This window comes from Marmota flaviventris, chromosome 8, assembly GCF_047511675.1.
Source record: "Marmota flaviventris isolate mMarFla1 chromosome 8, mMarFla1.hap1, whole genome shotgun sequence".
NCBI lineage: Eukaryota > Metazoa > Chordata > Mammalia > Rodentia > Sciuridae > Marmota > Marmota flaviventris.
The window spans coordinates 333,160-359,211 of record NC_092505.1 but is presented as its reverse complement, the minus strand read 5'-3'; the positions used below and the strand labels follow the sequence as shown (position 1 = coordinate 359,211).

The 26,052-nt window shown below is 49.3% G+C and overlaps 2 protein-coding genes across 20 annotated transcripts in view; both read left to right on the top strand.

Moving 5' to 3' along the window:
- Positions 1 to 1,194, top strand: part of Pcnt (pericentrin) — a 97,881-nt gene extending 96,687 nt beyond the window's left edge. For all 12 annotated transcript variants that reach the window (XM_071614962.1, XM_071614961.1, XM_071614957.1 and 9 more), the window contains 2 exons: positions 60 to 187; positions 675 to 1,194. In XM_071614962.1, coding sequence (XP_071471063.1) covers positions 60 to 187; positions 675 to 718 — 172 coding nt within the window. In that variant the 3' untranslated portion in view covers positions 719 to 1,194. The remainder of the gene's footprint in view (positions 1 to 59; positions 188 to 674) is intronic.
- A 7,451-nt stretch (positions 1,195 to 8,645) lies between these two features.
- Dip2a (disco interacting protein 2 homolog A) overlaps positions 8,646 to 26,052 on the top strand; it is a 92,315-nt gene continuing 74,908 nt past the window's right edge. For all 8 annotated transcript variants that reach the window (XR_011708240.1, XM_071614951.1, XM_071614950.1 and 5 more), the window contains exon 1: positions 8,646 to 8,911. Coding sequence is in view for 7 of the 8 variants with exons in the window: in XM_071614951.1 (XP_071471052.1) it covers positions 8,821 to 8,911 (91 nt within the window). In the remaining variant the exon portion in view is untranslated. The remainder of the gene's footprint in view (positions 8,912 to 26,052) is intronic.

Below are 26,052 nucleotides of genomic sequence, written 5' to 3'. Positions count from 1 at the left end.
CCATCTGTTGGGTTCAATCTTTCCTTTTTTCTCTTTTCTCCTCATTTGGTGGTTTGAAGATCTGCTCCATCCCCAAATTCAAGATTAGAAAGAGCTCTGGCTGCCTCTCAAGATTCAGAACATTCTTTGACAGAATATATTCACCATTTAGAAATGATCCAGCAAAGACTAGTGGGGGTGCAACCAGGTAACGACAGTCCTCGGCATACTTGTTAAAATGACGTAACTCCCCCCTGGGAGTGTGAGACAATGTAGGCAGGGGTGCTGGTGTTCTGCCCAGTCCTTGCCAGCTCTAGTCTTATGCTCATTGGGTGCAAAGTGGATGGGAGAGACATTCAGTGCCAGTCAGTTTGGCTCAGGCCTGGACTTTCTCTTACATTGAGTTCTGTTTCTCTCTTTTTTGATATGTATTTTTAATATACACACTTACGTATTTATTTTAGTTGTGGTGGACACAATACCTTTATTTACTTTTATGTAGTGCTGATGATTAGACCCCTTGCTCTATCCCTGGGCCACAGCTGCAGCTCCTACCCAGTGTTTCTTGAGCATCATAATTAAGCCACGTTTCATTTTTACCAAAATTGAGATGAAATCAGTAATAGCATCTGGAAATTATGAGATTACTTTTAAAAGATGTGTGAAATCACTACCTTATTTTTACTTGTTTTTAGATTCTACTTCAAAGAAATCCTGCCGCCAGAAGACAAAACAGTGAATAAAGTCCTGTGGCTCTTAACCTGTGGCCTTTCTATTTGAGGAAAGGTGTTTTTTCCTAAGGAAAGCGCATGTGACCTGGGCACTCCTCATGAGCCCCTGATGCCAGCCCCAAGTGCCACCAAGTCCCTCCTCGAGGCATTGCAGCAAAGCCACATGGAGCAGTTCTGGCAGATCTCTGTGCGTTCCTGCTCCCAGCCTCCTGGCCTCTGCGTGGCAGCTACATGGCTGCCCCAGGCCCGTCGGCAGAGCCCCGTGCCTCTTTGGGAGGGGAGTGAGGACAGCTTCCAGTTGTTTATTTTCTTAAGTGTACAGATGGGAACTTGTTTAAAGTTTTGAGTTTTAAACGCACACAGGTGGGAAGGAACAAAGTGTAAGCCCTGTTCTGTTGTGAGCAGCCTGGTGCTGGTGTCTGGTTCACCCAGTGTGTGCTTTTCATTGGCAAAAAATGAAAAAATAAAACCTAGATTTATGTCAGACTCTGGAAAGTCAAACGCGTGAGCGAGCTCAGGTCACTCTTCACTGTGCATCATCCTACTGTTCCTCATTCCTTTCGTTTAATTAGTGGGTATATGGTCACTGTTTGAAAATATTCATAATGAAGGATGAAGAAAATGCATCATGGTCCAGTAAAGTCCAGCCCAGGAATGCCTCCTAATTCCATTTTGCTCTGCCATTCACTGACATCAGTAGGGTGTCCCACAGTTCAATTCTGGCATCACCCCATCAAGAGTCCAGGGTGGAAAACAAAACCACTCTAGGTTTTCAAGGGGGTTGGATGCAAGGATTGGGCTGCTCTGATGACGGATGAGGTGGACCTGGACCACAAGGTGAAGCAGCTGGAGATGCACAACAGGTGAAGTGGTCACTGGGGCTCAGGACCAGGCCCCTCCCACAGAAGACAGTCCCCAAGGAGAGAGGAGATGCCGGGGCCAGGTGCTTTGCAGAATCCAACACCCCATGCAAAACCAAGATGGACACACAGGCAGATGGTCAGCAGAGTTCACCCCGGGCTACTTGTTCTCGCCTTTTATCCATGTCCTGTTACCAGAGTGTGAATTGATGCACCTCCCTGACACCAGGTAGCATCTTTCTCTCCAAGGCCCATGAAGCTTCCATTGCAGCAGTCTAGGCTATAATGCAGATGTCCTCCAGGCCCTGTGACTTGATGCCTGCAAACTGGTTTGTAAAGTAAATGTACCACGACCCCTCATGTAAAGTGAGAGGGGAGCTGGGCATGGTGCACACCTGTCCTCCCAGTGACTCCTCAGAGGGAGGAAGATTGCAAGTTCAAGGCCAGGCTAGGGAACTTAGTGTCTCAAAAAACAAAAAGGGCTGGGATGTAGCCCAATGATAAAGCACCCCTGGGTTCAATCCCCAGCATCCAAAACAGAGGAAATGAAAGGGGGTGTGTTTGATGCATACTTCAAAGTAAGGCACAACTAGTCATGGCTCTCGTTGGTATCTGTCACCTTCTTCCTTTGTATAGTCTTTGTTTTTCTGTCCCCTACTAGCATTGTGGCTGGTTGGGTGGGCTGTGCCTTCCCCCTGTAAGACAACACTGGTGACTTCTACTTCAGAGGACTTCTTTTTCTTCCCCTATATTGACCTTGAAGCACAAGTACCATGAGGTGCTGGTGAGGCCCAGGTCGCAGACTTTGCTCACTGCCGCCTCCTGGGTTCTGGGACCAGGAGCCCCCTGGCTCAGGAGCCCCATTCCCGTGTGTCTGTGCTGACAGCAGCCTTGGCTGCTGGTTCAACAGGACCCTGGTCACATCTGGTGGGAGCAGTCCTCCCAGAATAGGGTCATGGGCTGGAAAGCAAGAATTGGGTCCAAGTTCCTTTCCGATCTTCAGCCATTGGGCTTCCAGCTGTTGGAACTTATCAGTGCACATCCCAGCCGGGACTGTCTTCATCCTGTCTTCCCACCACTGGACAAGCTGCTGCTGGTGATGGGAGTTTGTGGCAAGATGGTACAGTCCTTGCTCAGAAACCCAGGGCCACACCATGAGAAGAGGTTTCTGATTAGAAGCAAAGGACAAGTCTGCAGACAAGTTTTGGGAGGACAAGCAAGTCCATGTCTGAAACAGCAGTGGGCCAATGTGGGGACAACACACTGGAGCAGTGTGGCACCCGTGCTGCCCGGCCTATGTGATCCTTGCCTGCTAATTCCATTTTGCTCTGCCTTCACTGACACCAGTAGGGTGTCCCACAGTTCAATTCTGGCACCACCCTGCAGGCTTCACAAGTTAGGGACTCAGTCTCCCAAGACTGCCTCCACAAGTGGGGTCCCCAGCTACTCGGGATTCTACCCAGCCAACTACAAATGTGTGGTTCCCTACCTGTTTGGTAGTTTGCTGGAATGATCTAGGAAAGCACTGAATATGGGACTTTATTACTCAGGCTGCAACAGGAACATCCTGGTGGAAGGTACACAGCACTGGAGCAGGCTTCTGCACCCTCTGCAGCGTGACACCCCCACACAGGCTGTGCTCACCACCAGCCTGGGAGCTTGCTGGTCAAGGGTTTTTACCACGGCTTCACTACACATCCAACTCCTGGCTCATAAAAAAGACAGCATCATGCTCCAGGGGTCAGGGGCAGAGACTACACACACATGCACGTGTAGGTACCTAACAACACATGTAGGCAGCACTTCATGGAAAATGGCACACTGCTGCCTGTGTCTGGCATGACAGCATGGTGATGTAATGGGCCCCACCCAGCAGCAGCTGCTCTGGCAGAAGGGCAGAGTGGCCTGCTGAAGGTTGTCTTTCAACATCTGCTTGGTAATCCTGTCTTACAAGTTTGAGGTGACGTCTCACGGGTGTGCCTTAAACCAGTAGCTCATGTATCACGCTACATATGCAAGCTGGATCACCTAGTTTCTTTTTATCTTTTTTGTAGCCCTGGGGACTTAGCCCAAGGGTTCTCTACCACTGAGCTATACCCTCAGCCCTTTATTTTGAGGTTTTGAGGCAGGGTCTCACTAACTTGCCCAGGCTGGCCTCAGACTTGAGATCCTCCTGTCTCAGCCTCACCAATTGGGATCACAGTCATGTACCACTGTTTCTTTTTCTCTATATTTTTAATTTTTATGGTACCAGGGATTGAACTCGGGGACATTCAACCACTGAGACATATGCCCAGCCCTATTTTGTATTTTATTTAGAGACCGGGTATCACTGAGTTGCTTAGTGCCTTATTGTTGCTGAGGCTGGCTTTGAACTCAAGATCCTCTGGGCTCAGCCTCCTGAGCTGCTGGGATTACAGGTGTTGGCCACCACGCCCAGCCCTACTAAACATAGTTGAGTAAAGGACTACTGAGAGATGCCATTGAGGACCACCACATACTTCCCCATTCCAACATAAACAGCTCTATCTCCTCTGCTGCCAAGATACGTTTGTTTTTGCCTGCTGGTCCCTAGATGCAAGAACTCCAAAATTCCCAGAACTCATACACAGTCTATGGGCTCTTGGTGTGTTCTTGGTGAGTGTCCTATTTGGCCTGAGACAAATTAGAAAGGGCCAGACCCTCCCCAAAGGGTGTTTTCTGTATTCTTTCTTGGACAAGGGTTGTTTTTTGCAGCTGGCCAGCAGTTCTGGCCTGTGGAGTGGGGCTGCCTGGTGCTGCTCACCACAGCCACTGCTGGAATCAGATGGGGATGGAGCCAGAGGCTATGGGAGACTGGCGTCTCCTTGCTGGAGCCCAGTGCTGTCTCTGGGGCCACCACTGCTGTCATCGTGGCTGCTGCTGCAGCTTGGACAGCCACACCACTTCTGCTGCTTCATGGCTGCTGCTGGATTCAGTGGACAACGACCCCAGGCTTGCCCTGGGATTTTCCCAGTCTCCTGGGTGGTGGTAGTGAGCCTCTCCTTCCAGTGCTGGCCAAAAGCTGAGCAGCACAGTGGTCCACAGCTGAGCGTGCGCCTGTATGAACTCCATTTCCTACATCCTTGGGACGCTCCTCAGAGAGCCGTCGGGAGTGCTGCAGCACAGGCTCCAGCAACCCTGCCTGGGGGTCTCTTGCTCGGCCTTCTCATGATTTCTATCTGAACTGAGCAAAAGAACCCTTGGGCTCTGTCTCTCTTCTTTCTTTCTTCGCTCTCCCCCTCTCTCCTTTCTCCCACCCTCCTTCCCTGTGGTCACTTTTGCTTTGCTGGCTACCAACTGAGCTCTACCCCCAGCCGATGTTTATTTTTTTAGTGTGGTACTAAGGGTTGGACGCAGGCGCTCTACCACAGCTACACAGCCAGCCCTCTCCTTCCTCCTTCAAACGATGGTGGTATGACACGATATGTGGCAGGGTTGGACGTTTCTCTCCTGGATGCTATTAAACCTGCAGTAGGATACTTTGTTTGTCCCACAGCGGAGGATCTCTAAAGGATCTTCAAGATAGAAGGAGTGAGCCCTAGAGACTCTTCCCATGATATCAAACCTCTCTTCTACTCTTTTCGTCTGGAAAATGGAAACCCAAAGTTTAAATAAATAAATAATAAACAATAAAAACAAATTTTGGGAAAAAAAAGAAACTGGGCTGACTGGCAATGTGACCTTTGACCCTGAAGAATCTAAATGTGGAGGACAGGAACCACAAAGTTCCCCAGTGTTACTGGGAATGATGGTACGGGGGCTGCTCTTGTTCCTGCCCCTTGGTTTTCAGACACCTGTTCTCTCTCTTTGTGGAAATGGTTTGAATTTAATGTACCCTAGCAAATAGCATTCAGTCTTCAGAGTACCCCCAACTGGACAGTTCAGCTGTGCCTCTATCCAGGCACTCCATCAGGTGGTGGATCCCACAGCCACTCCACTTCCATGGTATACAACAAATCCCTGTTTGGAATGTTAGGTGGGAAGCTGTGTCAATGGAACAAACACTTGTGGGTGATATTTGTGGGCAGAAAAGTCAAATCCAAATCCGGAATGAGTCTCTTGTGAAAATGAACCACTGGCTCATCATGGGAAATGTTACAGTGGAAGACTTCCAGCATCAACTAGATTGGTTCATTCCTGATTTAAGGAGCCATATTTTGAGCCTAGTATTGGTCTCTTTTGCTGACAAGTTAGACATTGAGTGGCAGCTAGGGGTTAGGTCAGCTTTGGTCAGAGAACCAATGCACTTAGGCTCATGAATAACCCCCACATCCATACAACTTTGGCTGCTTTGTCCGTGTGCCATCATGTCATGAACAGCTTAGCTGTTATGAGAGATGCTGTCCAATGTCAGCTGTCTGCGTCATTCTGTCCACTTGGTTGGGTAGTTGTTCTTTCATGGAGACTGTGTTGTGGGCATTAGCATTCATACAAAGACCATCAAGCTTAGTACCTACTGCAATGTCTAGCTACATGACTTTGCAGACATTTTGGGGCCCATCTTCAAACTGCTTTTCCTTGACCAGCTATCCAGGCCATCCATTGCTGCCCATCTCACCTTGGAGCCCTGTCTGAAATGCTGCCTAGTGGGAGCATGTGTATATTCCTTCCACCATTTCTCATGGCTACCCCTGAGTGTGGCTGTGACTACTGTTTTCATTTTGAACTGAGTTAACCCATCATCTGTGAACCAAGTTAACAGAGTTCAAGATTTTTCTTCTTCTATCAACTGGTAGTTAGAGTTCCCCCCGATGGTCATTCATACATGTGAAATGACAGTCTCAGATACAACAGTAGTGGACATTCTGCAGCTTGCTTGATGACCTCTGTACATTCTCATGCTCAATCCCAAATGTATTGCTTCCATTTGATGGGGACTGCTGCTGGGTCCAGCTAACTTTATGTGTTGCCTATCGTAGTTAGAAGTTTGGGTTGCACAGACACTTGGTATCTTGTAATCAGGTGCTCCATCTCCATCAGAAAGCCAGCGTGTGTACGTGTATAGAATCCCCTGCAGACAGTTCTCTGCTCCAGGTGGCAGGACAGAACCTTAAGGTCCTTTATTCTGAATCTCCCATTGGGTCATGAAGGAAATTACACATGCCTCACTCTTCACCACCGACACGGATGCCATGCCTGCTAGACTGTGTGGCCCAGCCAGGAGAGCTGCTTGCATCACTTCCTGGACCTAATGCAGAGGCTTTCCTTTCTGGACTGTTTTCAAAACTGGTGGTCTTCCACATTCTCCCATGAGTGGGCCAGGGCAATATTCTGAGGCGTGGAACACACTGCCTTTAGAACCCGAGGCAAGAACCAGCTCAAGAATCATCAGATGTCAAAATAAAATAAAATAGAGAAATAGAGAATCAAAAAAAAAAAAAAAAAAAAAAAAAAAAAGAAAGAAAAATCTGAATTGATAGTAATATAAATAATTTTTCAATTAAAAAAAAGAATCATCAAATGTCTAGCTTTCTCAACAGCAGGAGGTCCAGATACAGTAATTCCTCTATTTTGGAAGGGATACTCTATAATACCCCTATATCCTAAAAAAAAAATGATGTAGCCAGTCTCTGAATTTTCTCAGCCTTTATCTCCAACTTTGGAGCAGCTAGGTATCACCAAGTTCTCCAGCATCTTCTGTCCTGCTCATCTGGCTGATCAACCTAATGTCACTGATGTAAAGGAAATGTCTTTAGGATGCTGAGGTGGTCACTGATATCTTATATGTTAGGAAACTATTTGATTTTACATTCTAGCTTCCTTCATCATAATTCCATCCTACAAAAACTTCTCGACATGCTAGTGCTTAAAGCTTGTGATGGGTGATATCGTGTCTCCCAGAAAGAATGCCTAGGTCTTAACACTCGGTACCAGTGAATGTGACCTTATTTGGAAGTGGATCCCGAAGATGACAGAATTGAGCTCATTAGGTACACCCACATCAAGTACAGATGGTTTCTTTATAAAAAAGGGAAATTCGGGTACACGGATCACCATGTGGACGTGAAGGTAGAGACTGAGGCAATGCATGCATCTGGAAGCCAAGAACGTCAGACTGCAGGCAGCCACCAGGTGCCGAGGGAGGCAGGGACCAGACTGCTGGCCTTCAGATGGAGCCACTGCTGCATCTCAGAAGTCTAGTCTCCAGAACTTAGACAATAAACTGTTAAGTTGCCCCGTGTATAGTACTGCAGCTGTCCCCTCCGCATCCCACATTTCTGCCTGAATTATCTTGAGAAACAACCATGATTTAACGTCTGCGTCTGGTCGGCGGGGAGGCGGAGCCCGGCCAGGTTGACAGCGCTGAGCCTCACGGGCTGGCTCCTTTGGCTCCTAGCAGGTTGGGATAGGGGGACCTTTGATGGCCTCCACCCAGAAGTCTGCAACCTCGTGCCAAAGGTCTTCTCCCAGCCAGGCAGGGTTCCAAGCTAACATCAGGCAGTTGCCTCGTGGGCTGTTTACTGTCAGAGAAAAGCAGCACGGCGCTGCAGCGGGCAGGTTTCTTCGCCTGCAGGCGGACTTGGCTGGCGATTGCTCCTTCTCAGCGGTGCTGTTGAGGCGTGGGCGCAAGAGCCCTGCACGCCTCCCGGAGCCACGATCACCGCAGACTCGGGTCACGTGGCCCGGCCTTTGCGGCGCAGGACAGCGTTCCCGGCGGGAGCTCACCTGGCCCACGACTCACCACAGAACGGGTCGGGGGAGAGCGCGGAGTCTGCGCACCGTCCGCGCCGGAGCTCGCGGACGGAGCACCCAGATGCAGGCAGGCGGAACCGCGCGAGTCCGGGAGCACCACCGGAGCCCGCTGCGGCCGGCGCACGGGAGCCAGAGCCCCGCTCCGCCACGCCCACGCACGGGTGGGGCCCGCTGCGGGAGAGGCTCGCATCTTGCCCAATTGGGGCCCGGGGCGGCCCGAGGCATTCTCTGGACCAATGGAAGCGAGCCTTTCGTGTTGCTGGGCGGGGCCGGGAGGCTGGGCCGGGCTGAGACCCGCCGCGCACGCGCGCTTCATGCGCCCGTTCTTCCGCGCAGGCGCGCTCCGGGGCTGGCCTGGGCGGCAAGACGCGGCTGCTGGGCCGGGCGGCGGCGCAGAAGACCTGCCTGCGCCCGTGCCCCCGCCTGTGCGGAGCCGCCCGGGCCTCGCTCCGCCCGCCGCCGGCTGCCAGCGACTGCTGCGGCTCTGCAGGCCGCGGAGAGCGCGGTGGTCGCCTGCCTGCACGCCCACGGGGGCCATGGCCGACCGCGGGTGCCCGCTCGAGACTGCGCCGCTGCCCGTCGAGGTGCGCGAGAGCCTGGCGGAGCTGGAGCTGGAGCTGTCGGAAGGTGAGCGCTGGACCCCGGGATCCTCAGGACCGCACCCGGAACCCGCCGCGCTCACCCCCGACCCTCACCGCCCTCACCCGCGACCCTCACGCGGGACCCCGCCGCCCTCACCCGCGACCCTCACCACCCTCACCCGCGACCCTCACCACCCTCACCCGCGACCCTCACCACCCTCACCCGCGACCCTCACCACCCTCACCCGCGACCCTCACCCGCGACCCTCACGCGGGACCCCGCCGCCCTCACCCGCGACCCTCACCACCCTCACCCGCGACCCTCACCACCCTCACCCGCGACCCTCACCACCCTCACCCGCGACCCTCACCCGCGACCCTCACCACCCTCACCCCGCGACCCTCACGCGGGACCCTCACCCGCGACCCTCACCACCCTCACCCGCGACCCTCACGCGGGACCCCGCCGCCCTCACCCGCGACCCTCACCACCCTCACCCGCGACCCTCACCACCCTCACCCGCGACCCTCACCCGCGACCCTCACCCGCGACCCTCGCCACCCTCACCCGCGACCCTCACCCGCGACCCTCACGCGGGACCCCGCCGCCCTCACCCGCGACCCTCACCACCCTCACCCGCGACCCTCACCACCCTCACCCGCGACCCTCACCACCCTCACCCGCGACCCTCACCCGCGACCCTCACCACCCTCACCCGCGACCCTCACCCGCGACCCTCACGCGGGACCCCGCCGCCCTCACCCGCGACCCTCACGCGGGACCCCGCCGCCCTCACCCGCGACCCTCACGCGGGACCCCGCCGCCCTCACCCGCCGCCCTCACCCGCGACCCGGCCGCCCTCTGCAGATCCGGGCTGCCCTGCGGCAGGGGTCTGGGTCCTGCAGGGTCTACTGGGCGGGGCAGCTGCTAGCTGGAGCGCCCCAGCGTCTTACGGGAGCTACTGCTGTCTCCCCTGGTGCAGACCCCCAGCCCAACTCGGACTCCTAGGCCCCGTACCCCGGGCCCCTGCAGAACTCCCAGCCCACTCCAGACCCTGCACCTGGCTTGAGTTGCCTCACCTGAAGATGGGGTAGTGACAGCCCTTCCCTCCGGCATAGAGGCTGACACACCTTCATGTCTGCAGAATACTTAACACTTAGAGGGAGGTCAGTCCCCTGCAAGGAAATTTTGAAAGTTAAAAAAATTTTTAAAAGTCCAGTAAATGGTTGTCTAATCATTACAAATAGACTGGGATTTGGATCTTATTCCTCCCAAGGCCTGTGTCCTGACGGCCCACTCACTGTCACTGGCAAAAGAGTAAGTTCTCCCCCAGTATCAGGGAGGCCATGTAGTCCTGGAGGAAAAGCATCTGAATATTTAACTCTGCTTTTGAGACTTAAATGCATTTTTGGCTTTTAGAATCCACTCTTTCCACAATCTCATTATTTTTAAATAAAGCTTTATGATTATATGTAGTGGTTGGGTCCATCTTGACAAACTCAGACATGCATGCAAATAGATTTCAATTCATGATTCCCTAACCCTAACCCTCCTGGCCTCCCTCCCCTCTCCCATTCTCCTTCCTCTGCTAGACTGGCCAGTCTATGTATTTGTAATTGATTAGTTGTTATTTTTACTGTAAGTTTCAGATTGGTATGTTTTACTGTGGCTGGTATAGTGAATTCTTAAAACAACATCAAATTAAATAGGCATTGGCATGTACCAACTTGTAATTTTTACCAACCTTAGGAGGTAGACACTTGTTGTTATCTGTTTTACACATAATAAAACATCTGCTTGGCAACTCTTTTGAATTTATCATTCGGATTCTTAAAGATTCTGTGATATGAGGCACATTTTAAAAAATGCAAGTGCAGTAAGAAATGGATGAATTTGAGAATTCTTGGTGATTAGATTTCCCTAGGATGTCTGACTAGGAATGATTCTGACAGGTCTAGTCAGACAATACTGAATTTGTTAGAGCTCCTTATTTAGGGAAATGACAGGTGTAGCTTACTTTTTTTTTTTTTTCAGGAGGGTGGGTACCAGGGATTGAACTCAGGGGCACCTGACCACTGAACCAGAATAGGGCTGGGGAGCCCTATTTTGTATTTTATTTAGAGACAGGGTCTTGTGGAGTTGCTTAGCACCTCGCTTTTGCTGAGGCTGGCTTTGAACTCTGGATCCTCCTGCCTTAGTCTCCTGAGCTGCTGAGATTACAGGCGTGCACCACCATGCTGGTCATAGCTTACTTTTTATATAAGTAAATGTGCTTTTGCAGATTCTCCTAAGTTCTGCTTGGTATGCTCATTGTCCCTCAGTTTCTTGTGGCTGGATGCTCTGGTGCTTGTTAGGAGTTGACAGGTAACTAAATCACTTCATTTCCTCACAGAACTTTGTAACTTGTGTGGCAACACAAGAACTTCAGTGAAAGAAGTATTCCTTATGTAAAGTTTCTTATCTGTTGAACCCGTTAATACCAATGCTTTGAAATAGGTCAGGGATGTATGGTCACCTTGCATGCACAAGGCCCTGGGTTCGATCCTTAGCACCAAAAAAAAAAAGACTCTAACACAGAGATGAACTGAGAAGCCTGAGAAAGGTGGCCAGCACGCATTCAGGGAAGAGGTGGACAGCAGCAGCCTTGGTCCTCTCCCCTTTCCTAGACTGGCCCCACACCTTTCTTTTGGCCAAAATAGGTCAGCGCTTCCTTGGGCACAGCCAAGCTTGGCCCTGCTCCTGCACTTCACTGTTGGCCCCTATAGTGTGTTGTGGTCATTGTTGACAGCGGGCCTCTCTGTTGGACTTGGAGATGCCTAGTTATGGACTGCGATTAGGCAGTTTTTTGGCATCTCCCCACAGGAGCTGGCCATTGTTAAGTGTCTCAAAATCTTCACAGAATTATAACATCTCTAAACCTGGGTTTGGTTGCTGTAAAAGGAGGTAAACACCAGCCTTATTGACATTCCAGAGTTTCTGTAAAGATTGACTCAGTGTGGTGAAAGCACATTGAAACTGAAAAGTGTTTTGTTTATAAATTAAAAAGACTTACTGCTAATGAATCATAGTCCTAAAACAAGTGTGATTTTTATATATTAATTAAGCAGAGATTATAGGAAGTGGGACTCTTTTTTTTTTTTTTTTTGGCCTGTGATGTCCCCCTTCCCAGAAGATAAACTTCTCGTTCAGAAGAAAGTTATGTCAAAAAAGAGTAACTTCTCCATAGCACTGACATTTGTCTGAGCGAGACTTTGCTTGGACTCAGTGTTGTTGCTGCTGGGTGGGTAGGAGGGAAGTGGCACAGCCAATGCTACCTTGGAAGTGGTGGTAGATGGTGCCTGGACCACCTGGGAAGCCTGGCAGAGGAGACTAGTGGGCAGCGTCCCCTCCTTCCTTCATGCCTCACACAGGGCGTGGTCCCAGAGTGCTCTTGATTCTCATCTGCAGCAGTGATGGGTGGGACCTTGGGGAATCCAACTTTGTTCTGATTTCCTCCTGTGGGCTGGGTTTACTGAGTTTCTATTATGGATCCCAGGAGGGAATAAAGCATAGCTATTTTCTTGCTCCTGTGTTTTTGTGTTTTTCTGGCCATTGTGCCATACTTGATTTAGGACCTCCTTCATGTCACCATGAGGATAAAGGGTGGAACTCCCTGGAACCCACTCTTCTTCCATGAACACACACAGAATTCATACCTGTGGCTTCCGAAGGCATATTAGAATGTTCATGGATGAAAGTGAGCTTGTTAGAAGCACAATTGTGATTTTTAAAAAAGAATTCCCAAGCCTTTGTGCTTTACCTGTTATTCTAAGAAGTTGCCTTGGACACACCTTGCAGCTGATTTTGGCAACCAGTGCTATATAGTATCTAGAAGTTAATGCTGCCAAACTGCTTTAAAAATACAGACAATGGTGTAAGGTTTGTTCTTTGTGTTAGTGGCCTGCAGTGAGTTAGAGAGGAAATGCCCACACAATAGGTTACATTTTTTTTTAATCTGGTTAATAGATCTATTTCATAACTTTGACTTTGGTCTGTTGCATGTTTTCTTGCATTCTAATAATGCAGGGACTCCAGCCTGGATGGAGTCAAATGAAAAGGGGTTGAGAAGCTCAGTTTGTGCATTACCAGGAAGAACTTCTTTCAGATAGTATTTTTCCTTTTCAATTGTCTTTAATTTTTAAAATATGTGATACACTTCTTATTTCCCAAAATGGCAGTATGAAGTTGTCTTAGTGTCAACAAGCATTTGTTGTGCTTCTAAATATTTTATGGAATGTAAATGTTCTCATGTCTGAGTTCTGTTCAGTCTGTGTCAGCCCAGCCCAGATGCCCTGTTTTGAGCCTTCCCTGGCATTTTTGATGTGAATACTTTCTTGGCCCTCTCCTTGTACTTGTTTGCCCTTTTGGAGTTCTCCCTCTTTCTGTGTTTGCATCTTTATGCACAGGCATTGATTCAGTGATTGTAGAGTGCCTCTGGTGCAAGGTCAAGTTCAGCTCCAAAGGTCAGGTTTGGCTCTGTTTTTTCCATGGAGCATAAGGCCCCATACAGTCTTGTGTCAAAGCAGTGCACACCTGTGGCAGTGAAGGAGGGCACAGAGGAAGAGTAGGATAGAGGGGTCTTCTTTGACCCTGGCCTTTTCCATTGCCACCTCTGGTGTGTGCTTCCTGTGTTCCCTTCCAGGTGTGATCTGCCCATGTTCCCAAACCAGGGATCATAGACCTCAGGGTCCCTGAGATCCTGCCTGGGGCATGTGAGGAAAAGCTTCTTTCATAATAATGCTGAAATGGCAATTCTGTTCCTCCATTGTTAATGTGTGCTGATGGTCCGAACCCATGCTAGGGAAAGCTGCTGTGCTTAGCAGGAGTCCAGGCCTGGACTCCAACAGTACTAAGGCATGGTTTTACTCACCACTGCCCTACTCACAGTTAAAAAAAAAAAAAAAAAAAAAAGTGCCACTTTTACATAACCCTACAGTGATAAAGCAGGAAAGATGAATTTTCAAAAATCTCTACCTGCAAATGTTACCTTCTCAGCAGTCCATGATAAGGGCAGGGCATGTGTGTGCTTCTGTGGAGCACCTGCCTGCCGAAGCTGCAGCTGTGCAGTTCAACCTGCAGCTGGTGTGTGGATAGCTGCTCTTGTGAAATGCTATGTGCACTTGGACAAGTGGATAGCAGACAAACTGCAGACTTGCACATTTGGTGAATATTTTCTGGAAAAGAAATGAGAGAAAATAACTGACAATTTATGAACAATAATATTGTGCTTTTTAAGCAAAAATTTGAAAAATTTTATCTACTATTTGTGGTATTCCTAGTACTCAAAAGATTTTTTGATATTGTTGCAATATTAAGAAATGCTTAAGTTTTTGATATTATGTGATAAAATATGTCAAAAGATCTACACAATTCTGTGAACCCTATTCTCCAAATGATTGTCCAAAATCACATACAGATCTGTTCAGAGGCAGACCTACAGGCTTAATGTCACAGTGTGGAAAGTTGACAGGTGGGCTTTAGACTCTGTGCTGCAGCTATTCTTCAAGAAACATAGTGGGGTTGGATGTGGTGGTACACACCTGTAATCCCTGCTGCTGAAGAGACTGAGGCAGGAGGATCCCGAGTTCAAAGCCAGCCTCAGCAAAAGCGAGGTGCAACTCAGTGAGACCCTGTCTCTAGATAAAATACAAAAAGGGGCTGGGATGTGGTTCAGTGGTCGAGTTCCCGAGTTCAATCCCTGGTACCCGAGCCCCTCTTCTCTTCTCTCTTTTCTTTTCTCTCCTTCCTTCCTTCCTTCCTTCCTTCCTTCCTTCCTTCCTTTTTTTGGTGGGGGTGCCGCTTTAGAGAGCCTGTCTACAGTGCTGAAGAGGCTTCCTGCCCCTTTCCTTTCCAGCCGTTGTGAGGGGCGCTCCACCTGGGTTTCCACAGGACCATGCTCTGAGCAGCTGAGTACCAGCACAGGTGCATCCAGTGTCTCCAAGAGGCCAGTCACTAAAGACCCAAAGCTGCCGAGTGGAAGTTTCTGTAAATCTGTGTTTTTTATTAACAGTATCATTTATGTTAACATGATAGATTCATTTTAAAAATTTAAGTGAAGTAAATATTCTAAAAATTTCTGTTTAAGTTTTAATTTGATATATATTGATAGATGTGATCCTTGTAAACAAAATCTCAGTTTTTAAGATTGTGAAGGGACCCTGAGTCCAGAACATTGGAGAGATGCTGGCTATGCAGCTTTTATTAGATGTTTTCATAGATTTATTTGTATTTTTATAACATTTTAAGCTGTTGCCTGATACACAAGATTTCTGTTTATATATATAATATATAATTATAATATGAATAATATATATATGAACAACCAAGTGTTTCAGGTCTTTGAATTTATAAAAATTATATGAATTGACTGGCTGCTTATGATTCAGGAATATTCCTTTCAGCATTTATTTCTTTTTCATAATAACTCATCCAAGTGAATTGTCCTTTAACAGAATTTTGACTTATACATTTCTTGAAGAATTTCAGTGCCATTGGGGCATGCCTATCATCTCAGCTATTGGGAGGCCAAGGCAGGAGGATTGCAAGATTGGGGCCAGCCTGGGCAACTTAGCCAGACGCTATCTCAAAATAAAATTTTAAAAGAGACCTGGAAATGGAACTCAGTAGTAGAGCACTTGCTTAGAATGTATGAGGTATTGGGTTCAGTCACCAATATGGCGAATAAAAAAAAAAAAAGAATTTCAATAGCAGGTCAAATAGCACATGACCCTACTTGTATAAACGAGTCCAAAACAGTCACATTTGTAGAAGCAGAGAGTAGAATGGTGGTGGCAGGGCTGGGCAGGGAGAATCTGGGAGGTGCCGGTCACAGCAAGATAAGTAACTCCTGGAGACCCACTGTACTGCATGGTGTATATGGTTAACAGTCCTCTAGTGTATGCCTAGAAGTCTTTTAGGAAAGTAGATTCTATGTTCTCTGTTCTTATCTCACAACAGAAAGGGAGGGAGCAGACTTTTAGAGGTGATTGTCATGTTTATGGTGACAGTGTGTTAGCCTTTCATCGCTGTGTCTAAAAGACCCGACAAGAACAACTTGGAGGAGGGGAAGGTTTATTTTGGCTTGTGATTTTAGAGGTTCGGTCCATGGTCAGCTGGCCCCAAGACAGATATGTCATGGTGTGAGGGTGTGGCAGAGGAGAGCTGTCAGCTGTGGTAGCCAGGAAGAGGGTTTGGGGGAAGGGCCAGGCACGGCCCAGTCCCCAAGGCCATGCCTCTCCAGCCATGCCCCACCTGCCTGCAGTTTTCACCATTTACCAGTAATACAAATCATTAATCCATCAAATGGATGGACCTGCTGGTCAGAGCCCTCCTGAGCCACTACTGCCTAAGAGCCTGCCTCTGAGCTTCCTGCCACGTGGACGTGTCCTCAGCACGCTGAGCTCTGGGCAGACCTTCCAGATCCAACCACGTTTCATGGGTATATATTTACGTTCAAGCTTTTCAAGATGTATACATCAAACACATACAAATTTTTGTCATTCAAGCCTCAATTTAAAACAGGAATATCAATACCATGATTTAAGTTTAATACTGTAAACTTTTCTCATGCTTCATTGCCAATGTCCCCTGCCTGTTCAGCTCCTGCCTTTGTCTTATGACTGAGTTTAAACTTTCTTGTTGAATTTCTGACTTCCATTAAGACCCTCTTCACCCTTCAGAGTCAGCAGGTCCCTGCTGCTCTGCTTCTTTGAAGCTCATTCAGTATCACTCCTGGAGAATTTATCACAATGCTGTATGATTTGTTTGCTCAACTCATCTCTGCTGACTTATAAGGAACACTTGAAGAGGAAATTTTGATCTGTAATTATTTTTTCTTTTTTGCAGTGTTGGGTGTGGAACCCAGAGTCTCCACATGCTAAGCATGTGCTCTACCATTGAGCTACACTCCCAGCCCTGATCTGTTCATTTTCACGTCCTTAGCACCTGGCAGATTTTAGGTATTCTTAAGAGAGTTCACTGAATTCATTAACAAGTGAAATGGTGATGGTTCATAGTTTCTAAGCAAGATGCTCTGGAATTGGTTAGATACATAGGTTTTTTTAAATAACAGTTTTCCAGTTCAGTAAGGCTGCTCAGGAAAGCAGTGAACCAGGCTGTGGTCTTTGTTGCTCTGAACCCAGGTTTTCGGAGGAGATGAATATGCTGCTCTCATCCTCTTGCTGGAGGCCAGGCCGAGCTGGAGAGTACTGTTGTGTGGAGTTGGCCCCCTAGAGCATGGTCCACTGCTGGCCTCTGCTGCTGTCCTCTGGGTCCACACATCCACAGGCTGGCCCCTGGGGAGGGTCCTGCTAGACTCAGGGTCTGGCTGAAACTCTCAGAGCTGCTGTGGCCCACAGCTTCCTTTTCCACCTGCCTCCTCCTTCTCCCTTGGCCAGGAGGCACCATCTCCTCCTCACCTTCCAGGAGAGCTGCACACAAATCCCAGACATCTAACCTACGGCAGTACTGCTTCTTGGAGGGCATGAGCTGCTGCTTGGGGTCTCTAGGACCCCTGGGTCAGAGGGCTGCTTCATCCGAAGGTGTTGACATAAGTGTGTCACCTGCTGTTTGGGAGTATACTGGGGCTCTGTTGTTGGTGCATGTGTGTTGCACTGGAGGTGTTGGCATAAGTGTGTCTCTCTGGTCGCCTGTTGTTTGGGTTGTACCAGGGCTCAGTTGTTGGTGCGTGCACTGGACTGTTTACCCCTCTCAGCTCTGTGGCCTGTGACTGACTCTAATGTAGTTTTCCATTGTGATACTTGGAGAGCAGGGTGTTCCCCCCTGAGCCCAGGCTGTAGTTGGTTAAGCATTCTTCAAGGCTCTGCTGAGAGCAAGGCACTCTTGGCCCATTCAGCTAGATCCTTGGTGACTTCCCAAGGTAGAACTCTAGTGCTTTTCCCAGGCCTGGATGCTTGGGGTGGCAGCAGGCAGAAACCAGGAACTGAATTCTGGGTTTTTAGCTTGAGAAGCTGTGTGCATAATGGTGAGGTGGGGAAAGTCTGGTGGTGTGAGGGCCAATAGAGCAAGGATGTGAGGGAGCCCTGGCTGTCTGAACGTGGCCCTATCGTGCTGTGGCTCTGTGGACCTGTGGCCCCTACAGACTGTGGACCTGTGGCCCTATAAAGCTGTGGGACTGTGGACCTGTTGACCTGTGGAATCATGGACCTGTGGCTTCGGTAGACTGTGGACCTATGGAGCTATGGACCTGTGGCACTGTGGGCCGGTAGCCCTGTGGACCTGTGGAGCTGTGGCCCCTCTGGACTGTGGGCCTGTGACCCCATTGAGCTGTGGCCCTGTGGTGCTGTGGAGTGTGAAGCACACAGCTGCACACCAAGGAGGCTGTTGTGTTCATAGTCACCTGTAGATATGTGCTCAGGGACCAGCGCAGCTCCCAAGACAAGAGCCTCTGCTTCTCAGATGCCATTCTGAGGGGAGAGGTAATGGTGTGCATAGACCATGCACAAGTGCTGTTCAGAGCAGTAAGGAGGCAGCAGGAGTGGGAGTGGGTGCAGGAGCCCCAGGAGAGGACAGGAGAGGCCTCCCTGAGCAGGGCACCCAAGTCAAGGTGAGAAACTGGGTGGAGGGCTGTGCAGTGGGAGGCCTGTGGCAGGAGAGGGCCTCTTCTGGGGAGGACCGTGTGCAGAGAGCCCAGGGGTCCACAGCAAGGGGAAGCAATCCTATAGGACCTCTGGTCCTTGAGAACAGGTGCCTCTCCCTGGGTGAGGGGCTGTGCAGGGCTGTTGTGGGACAGGTGCTGACACATGGTCTCTGTCCCACATGAGGCTGGGGCAGAGCAAAAACCCGAGATGCCTGTGGTACTGGTGGTGCTCTGGAGAAGACATCCCTTACTGCATCCAGTTGGTGTCTATCGAGTGCCTGTGTGAGGCAGGTGCTGTGGTGTTAACTGTTTGCCATGTAGTTCTGCATTGCCGCCTCTGTCCGGTCCCAGTGCTCCCAGCCCTCTGTCTCCACTGCAGCACCAGCACCAGCTCCTGTGACCAGGGTGCCACTGGCCTTTCTGAAGGATTCCGCAGCTGGTGCTTGTCTCCAGTTTTAGGCCAGAGGACCTTGAGGAGAGTGGTTCTGACTGGTCCTGGAGCCTGTGACTCTCAGCCAGGCATGTTGGCTAGGAGGAGGGAACTGTCTCCAGAGCACCCTTCTCTGAGAGGCCCTGACCCCCTTCCTGGGTGGCCATGGGTCAGGATGGTGTGTTCCGGGGCAGCCCCTTGGCCGTGGAGTTCCTGTCTATGTTTTGATCTCAGTTCCACCAAGTGACGTGAACACGCATCCTGGACTTGGAGGTTGGAGAAGAGTCATGGGTCGTGAGTCTGGGGAGGTGCCTCATGGAGACATGGGCCTGGATCTGGAGTCGCCCACCCCTGAAGCCATGTTCCCCCTCAAGGTATTCTCACGGAGCAGCCAGCATGTGCTGCTGCTGTGACCTTCTAGTCAGTGTCAGGGCGAGTGTCCAAACAGAGCTGGAACTAAGGAGCTGTAATTCATTTTTGAAAACATGTATTTAATCTTTTAAGGTGTTAACATCAGATGTGGTGTAGGTGTATTCAGTTCCTGTAAAGGTGAGTTCACTTAGAGTGTTTTGTTACTCTGCCAGGGAATAACTGAAGAAAGGGTGGAAATGAAGAAGAATTAGGTTAGAGGGAGATCTTACTTTATTCTGCCTGTTTATTGTTCATTTTTTTTTTTTTTAAGATCATTGTTTTGAGCAGCTTGAGGTTCCCAGCAAAGTGTAGAGGAAAGCATGGGACTGGTAGGTGCTCCCTCCCCTGCACATCTGGCCGCCTCTGCTGTCCACTTGCTGTGCGTTTTGTCTACAGTGGAGCGTATCTTGGTGTCAGAGACATAAGCTTGTTGTTTAATGTTGATACCCTGAAATTATCTAACATCTCCAGCGGTGACTTGTTTATTCAAAAGACTGGGGAATTACATAGTGTTTAGCAAAGAAAAGCTGTTTAGTCATTAGATAGATATACAACAGCTATAAACAATCCTTACCTCTATTGTTTATCAGTAGATAATTGCTTAGAAAGATGTCTGCAGTTTGTCCCTTCCTTTCTACAAGGCATCCTGAGTAGTGTGGAAGGAACTAAGCTAGAGCCGGGTGCGTTTCAAATGCAGTTATATTGAACACACTGTTTTGTTTTGTTTTTTTTTTTTAATTGTAGGTAGACACAACATCTTTATTTTATTTATTTATAGTTGGTGCTAAGGATTGAACCCAGTGCCTCACACATGCTAGGCAAGCGCTCTCCCACCGAGCCACAGCCGCAGCCCTGAACACACTCTTAATACACACAGAAGGGGACTATTCCCAGATCACATTCCACCTGCAGGCCATGTCTCTTGACTGCTGAGGTGGTCTGTCGATGGTGGATGAAGGTAGCTCCAGCCAGGGTGGCAGTGGGTTGGGTCTCACAGTGACAGCAGAGCAGCAAGGACCATTCCTGGGAGAGTCTGCAGTTACCTCCCTGATTGCCTCTTCCCTTCTGATGGGTTGCAAGGACAGTACCACTTGGCTTTGTTGGGGGAGAGTGCTTCTGTGATGGTAGCAGGCCCCAGGGAGTCTGCGCCCCCCTGAGTGCCTCTGTCTGGGGAGCTGTGGTTCTATGAGGGCTTACATAGCCTCCTTCGCAATCTGCATGACCTCACTGTCATCCTTACGGCCAGCTACCTTCTGCTACTTGTAGAAGGGGTAGAAGGATAAGGCGGCAGGTGTCCAAGTTAGCTGTCAGCTCGTGCTGTCTGGGTACTTACTTCTAAGAGTGCTCCTTACACAAGGGGAGTAAATGGCCTCTGTTCTTAGGGTGTCCTGGTTCTCCAGCTCAGAGGTGGGGGCACAGTGCCCTTGGGCTCTGTATTCATTAGCAGTAGGGAAGGAGTGGAAGGCCTGTTTCTTCTTTAGGCCCTGTTAACTGTTCATGCCTTGAGAGGGCCTGAAACTCCAAGGACACCCTTGTACCTCTAGGTTGGGGACTGTAGGAGGTGGTGAAGGTTAGATGGGCTGGGGACCCTGATCCAGTAGGACCGGCATCCTCAGGAGAAGAAGAAGACATGCCAGGAAGTGCGTGCCCAGAGGATAGGCTGTGTGAGGCCATGTGAGCAGGCTGCTGTCAACAAGCTGAGGAGAGGCTCCTGCCAGGAACGAGCAGGCCTTGGCCAGGTCTTGCTGTCTCCAGAACTAGTTCTTTGCTGTGCTGCCTGAGCACCCGGTGTGTCATCCTGTGCAGCAGATGAGTCCAAGTGGAACTCTGTTTCATGAACTGCATGCAGGGCTAGTGGTGTTGGGAACTGCGTGTTCAGTTTAATTTACTCATAACTAATTAAAATGTAAATATTCACCCTGGCTAGTGGCCACTCTGTTGGACAGCGTTGACAGAGTGTGTGCTGTGCTGGAAGCCCCCAGGAGGAAGAGCGCTGCCATCAAGTTCCTCCCCTGCTTGTTTCAGTCCCCACTCTTGCCATCAGGGTATGTGGGGGTGCAGGATACAGTGCTCACATCCAGAATTCAGGAGTGTTGCCAAACAGGTGGCCCGTCTGTTGTGTCCTCAAGGGGCCACCAGGACAGCTATTCTAAACAGGTCTTCTTATATAATGGAGCCAGCAGTTCTTTTTTTTTTTTCTTTTTTTAATTAAGGTATTAAGCAATAATTAAAATATTCCTAATTGCTGGGGGTGGTAGCACAAGCCTGTAATCCCAGCTCTTTGAGAGGCAGAGGCAGGAGGATTCCAAGTTCAGTAAAACCTGGGCAACTTAGTGAGACCCTGGCTCAACATAATAATGATAATTATTATTTTATTATTTCAATATCAATAACATTATTATAATACTAATAATATTTTAATAATAATAAGTATTATTATTATTATTATTATTATTAGACCAGAGATGATACCCGTGTTAGAAGCCTGTGTTGAAAATCAGGATCTGGGTTCTGTTTCCCCCATGTCAGAGGTTGAACACCTGAGCAATGCTGAGGCTAGAGCAATAAGTTTTGTTTAAAGGATAGAACAGAAAGGGGTGGGAGGAACTCCTCTATAGAGGAGCTGGTGCCCTAAGAGTGGGCTGTCCTACCCTTTTTATCCTTTCTCATGCCCCCTTCTCTTATCTTGCCTACAGTGTCAAAACGTGAGAAAGGAGCCTTCCAGGGGAACCTCTCTTTACCTGCCCAGAAGGGCGGGTAGGGAGCCACCCAGGAGGTACTTCACTAACAACTGCTTGTTGGAGGAACAGTTCCCAGAGGCAGATAGCTTTGACTACAGGTGTGGAGGAGGGGGAAGGGTCCTGAGGGTATTAGCATTTTATTTCCTTTTGAGCCCAGATTAATCTACACTAGCAGCCTGTCCTTTGTTCTTACTTTATAACCTTTGTCTGGGCTTCTGTCGTTGATTGACAAAGGTTATTTTGGTAGCATCTGAAAGGTAGATTGAAGGGTCTAGAACGGGAACAGAGAGTTGGTTTAAAGAACGTGTAGCAACTGTACAGTGCTGAGACACTGGGGTAGATAGGTGTTCACAGTGGAGCCAGCAGGGTTTGTGTGCCTGGAGCTTCCGAAAGAGTGACTGGGAGGTGGGGCTTCTGCCACCAGAGAGACAGAGCACCAGGAAGGTATGCCCCATCTCTGAGATGCAGAGGTGCCTGGAAAGCTGGCTAGAGGGGGATGTGGAAGTCATCGGAATGCAAGCTTCCCCCTTGGAAGAACTGAGTCATGCTAGGAGGCATCAGGAACCTCAGGAAGCCATACCCACACGGGGCAGGGTGCAGCCTGGCTCTTGTGCGCTGAGGCCGGGGAGGGCTTTGGGAGGAGGAGACATTTGTGGAGTTTGAGCTTCCTGGTCATTTCTCTGACCACCCATCAGTAAAGGTGACTGTCCTCCAAATCTCACTGAATGATTGAAGAGATTTTTAAAATCTGAAAATAAATAAACTGACAACAGCCTAGATCCTGGGAAGTCAGAATGGCAGGCCTAAGCATGAGTGCGGTCTGGCCAGCAGAGAGAACCAGTGGGCTCAGCCCAGGGTGGAGTTGTGGGTAGCAGGGTGGGGGTTTTCCTGGCTTGAGGACAGACACCTGTTGGAAGGTACCACCAGGCACACAGGACAGGCTACTTCGTGGGCAGCTCTTCTGCTCTTAGTCCTCTGAGGTGTTCACTAGAACGAGCGCTGCCACTAACAGGTTGGGGAACGTCAGAGTGGGTGATGTGAGCCCTTCAGTATCAGGAGTGGCCCAAGTTCTAGGAATGGGTTTTGTGTGTGCGCGTGCGCACACTGTGGAATTGAACCAGGGCCTTGTACACGTCTAGTCTGTGTTCTACCACTGAGCTCCATGCCCAGCCCAGGTATCTAGGTTCTGATGAGGAATGTCCAGGAGGGTGATGCTGTAGTGTGACTTCAGCTTGCTACTCAATGTTGAAAACCATTTTTCCATTAATGCCTGCTCTTTTAAAAGAGAGCTGTGTACAACATAGCTGTGTAATTGACAACTGCCTTGTCAGGGAAAAGCCATGATTTTATGGAAAAACCCCGTTTACTCTTCTTTGTGACACTACTCTCTGTCTGCCTTTACGTTCCAAGTGCACATTCAGGGTCTTTCTCCAGTTAAATGGGTTAATTTACATGAGCTCATGAGCACTGTAGGAAATACTGCAAACCTTCACATTGAGCAGGTGCTGCTGGTCCTTAGAAGATGCAGTCCAGCTGCCCACGGAAGTCAGCTTGACCCCGGAATGTTAGAAACTGTTGGGCTGGGGATGTGGCTCCGTGGCAGAGCATGCCCTTAGCATGTGTGAAGCTCTGGGTTCAACCCCCAGCACTAAAGAGAGAGAAAGGGGAACAGAAGCTGTTGGACATGAATGACTGGTTCATATTTAATTATCTTCTAATTGTGAGCTATTTCAAACATACAGAAAACTTATGAAGTGTATGGTATACAAACCCATGTATCTACCACCTAACTTTTCAAAAAATTAAGATTTTGCCACATGAATTTCAGATCTTTTTTCTTTCTTTCTTTTTTTTTTTGGTACCAGAGATTGAAACCAGGGGTGCTTAACCACTGAGCCACATCTCTAGCCCATTTTATTTGTATTTTGAGACAGGGTTTTCCTAAGTTACTGAGGTTGGCCTTTGAACTTGCCAGCCTCCCGAGCTGCTGGGATTACAGGTGTGCATCACTGCGCCCAGCTCAGATCTGTTTTTAGAGGACCGTTACAGAGTTGAAGCACAGCTTTCGGATTCCATCTCCTCCCTGCCCAGCTTCTCCCCAATTCCCACATGCGCTTAAACAATCTGTTGTGCTGTCTGCATGTCTAAAACCTTATGGACACATGTTCTTAAGGTCAGATTGTGTTGATACACTAGCTCTGGCCCATTCTGACTGACTGACACTGGCATTGTCTGACCACACTGTGGTGTATTCCCCCAGGGGTGTTTTTGTTTTGCTTGAGATGAGGTCTTGCTGTGTTGCTCCTGTGGGCCCCTGACTCTGGGGCTCACTGATCCTCCTGTCTCAGCCTCCTGTGTAGCTGGGACTGTTTTGTAAACAAATAGAGAAAGGGCAGTTTCAAGTAGGCCCCAGCATCACTGATGGGCCTTGTGGGCACTGGTGTCCCGGAGGCACAGAGGCAGGCAGCACTACGGGCAGGAACTGTGAGAGCCACTATTGACCCCCAGAGGCCATCACTGGTGTGAAGTGGTCAGCATGGGGGTCTTCCCTGGGAGAACTGGTCCTGGCCCCCAGGTGGCACTTGTAGCCTTGCTCTGCACCAAGATGATATAAGTCACTGGGAAAGAATGGCCAGGCTGAGTCCACAGTCATTGACCTGCGGCAGATTGAGGAAACACAGGCACCTTAACTACTGTGTGTGTGTGAGAGAGAGATTGGTTGTCCACTGCAGTGTTCACAGTGGTGGCCACAAAAGTAGCAAGTCCTCATCCCTGGAAACTGGAATCAGTGCTGCCTTATTTCTAGAAGGGATTTTTACAGATTGTGATTAGGGATCTTGCTTGAGATTTCCTGGTAGATCCTTTGTGTTGTCACAGTGTGCTTGGTAGGAGGCAGAGGGTCCTGTGAGTGTGCAGGTAAGTGGACTGGCAAGCCACGGGAGGAAGGCCAGCAGCCCCAGAGCAGAGCGGCCCAGGGTGGTTTATCCTGGCGCACTGAGCCAGGCTAGGCCTGCTGTGAGACTTAATTCAGACTTCTGAACCTTGGAACTGTGAGAGGATAGATTTCCCTTAAGATAAGCAGGAAGGTCACCAGCCCCCACGCCTGGTCTGCGCAGTCCTGCAGAAGGAGGCATGTCTCACTATTCTGCTTCCTCCTCAGGCTCTGAATTACTGTCTTCACCTTCTGTGAGGTTGGTGCCTGGGCCTCCTGTTTAAGAGGTTCCCTGCCTCAGGACAGGAGGACACTTCCTGTGTGTTTTTTTTTTTTTTAGAGGCGCTGTTGTTCTCTGGACCATCTGGAGCTGAATTATGTGAATGAAGTGAGAGAAGTCTTCATTTTTGTCCTTGTGCGTCCAGGACCTGGGTTTAGGGAGCTGCAGTTCCCCTCTGCTGGGGACAGGATCTGCCCCCACCTCCTGTCTCCTCAGCTGCCATTTCAACTGTAGCTTATCAGTCCACTGCATAAATAGACAGCAAGTTTGTCCTTTTTTATGTCTTCAAGCTTGATGCAGCTAACCTTGGCTCTCTGTTTCCACATAGACTTCAGAATAGCTTGTCCGTTTTCATGCATAAAACCTGTAAGACTTTTGATTGGACTGACTGAAGATCCTTTGGTAGAGAAATGATGTCCTTGCAGTTTTTGAGTTTTCAGATTCATGAAAGTGGCATATCTGTGCATTTCCTTAGGTCTTCCTCAGTTTATCTCGGTAATGTTTTTTAAGTTCTTGAGCATGTCGACTGTGGCTATTTTAAAGAACCATGTGTATATATCTTTCTGTTATCCTTTCTTATAGTATTGAGCCAACAGAATCCCTGTCTGCATTAACCAAGAGCCTTAAACGTTTTTGGTGTGCATCAAGGGAGAGTGGAGACACAGGAGAGCTGTGGGGAGGGCCCAGCTGTGTGGGCTGCTGTCCTCAGTGGGCTCTGGAGGAGGGTGGGCTGCCTAGTGGGAAGGGCGTGTGGC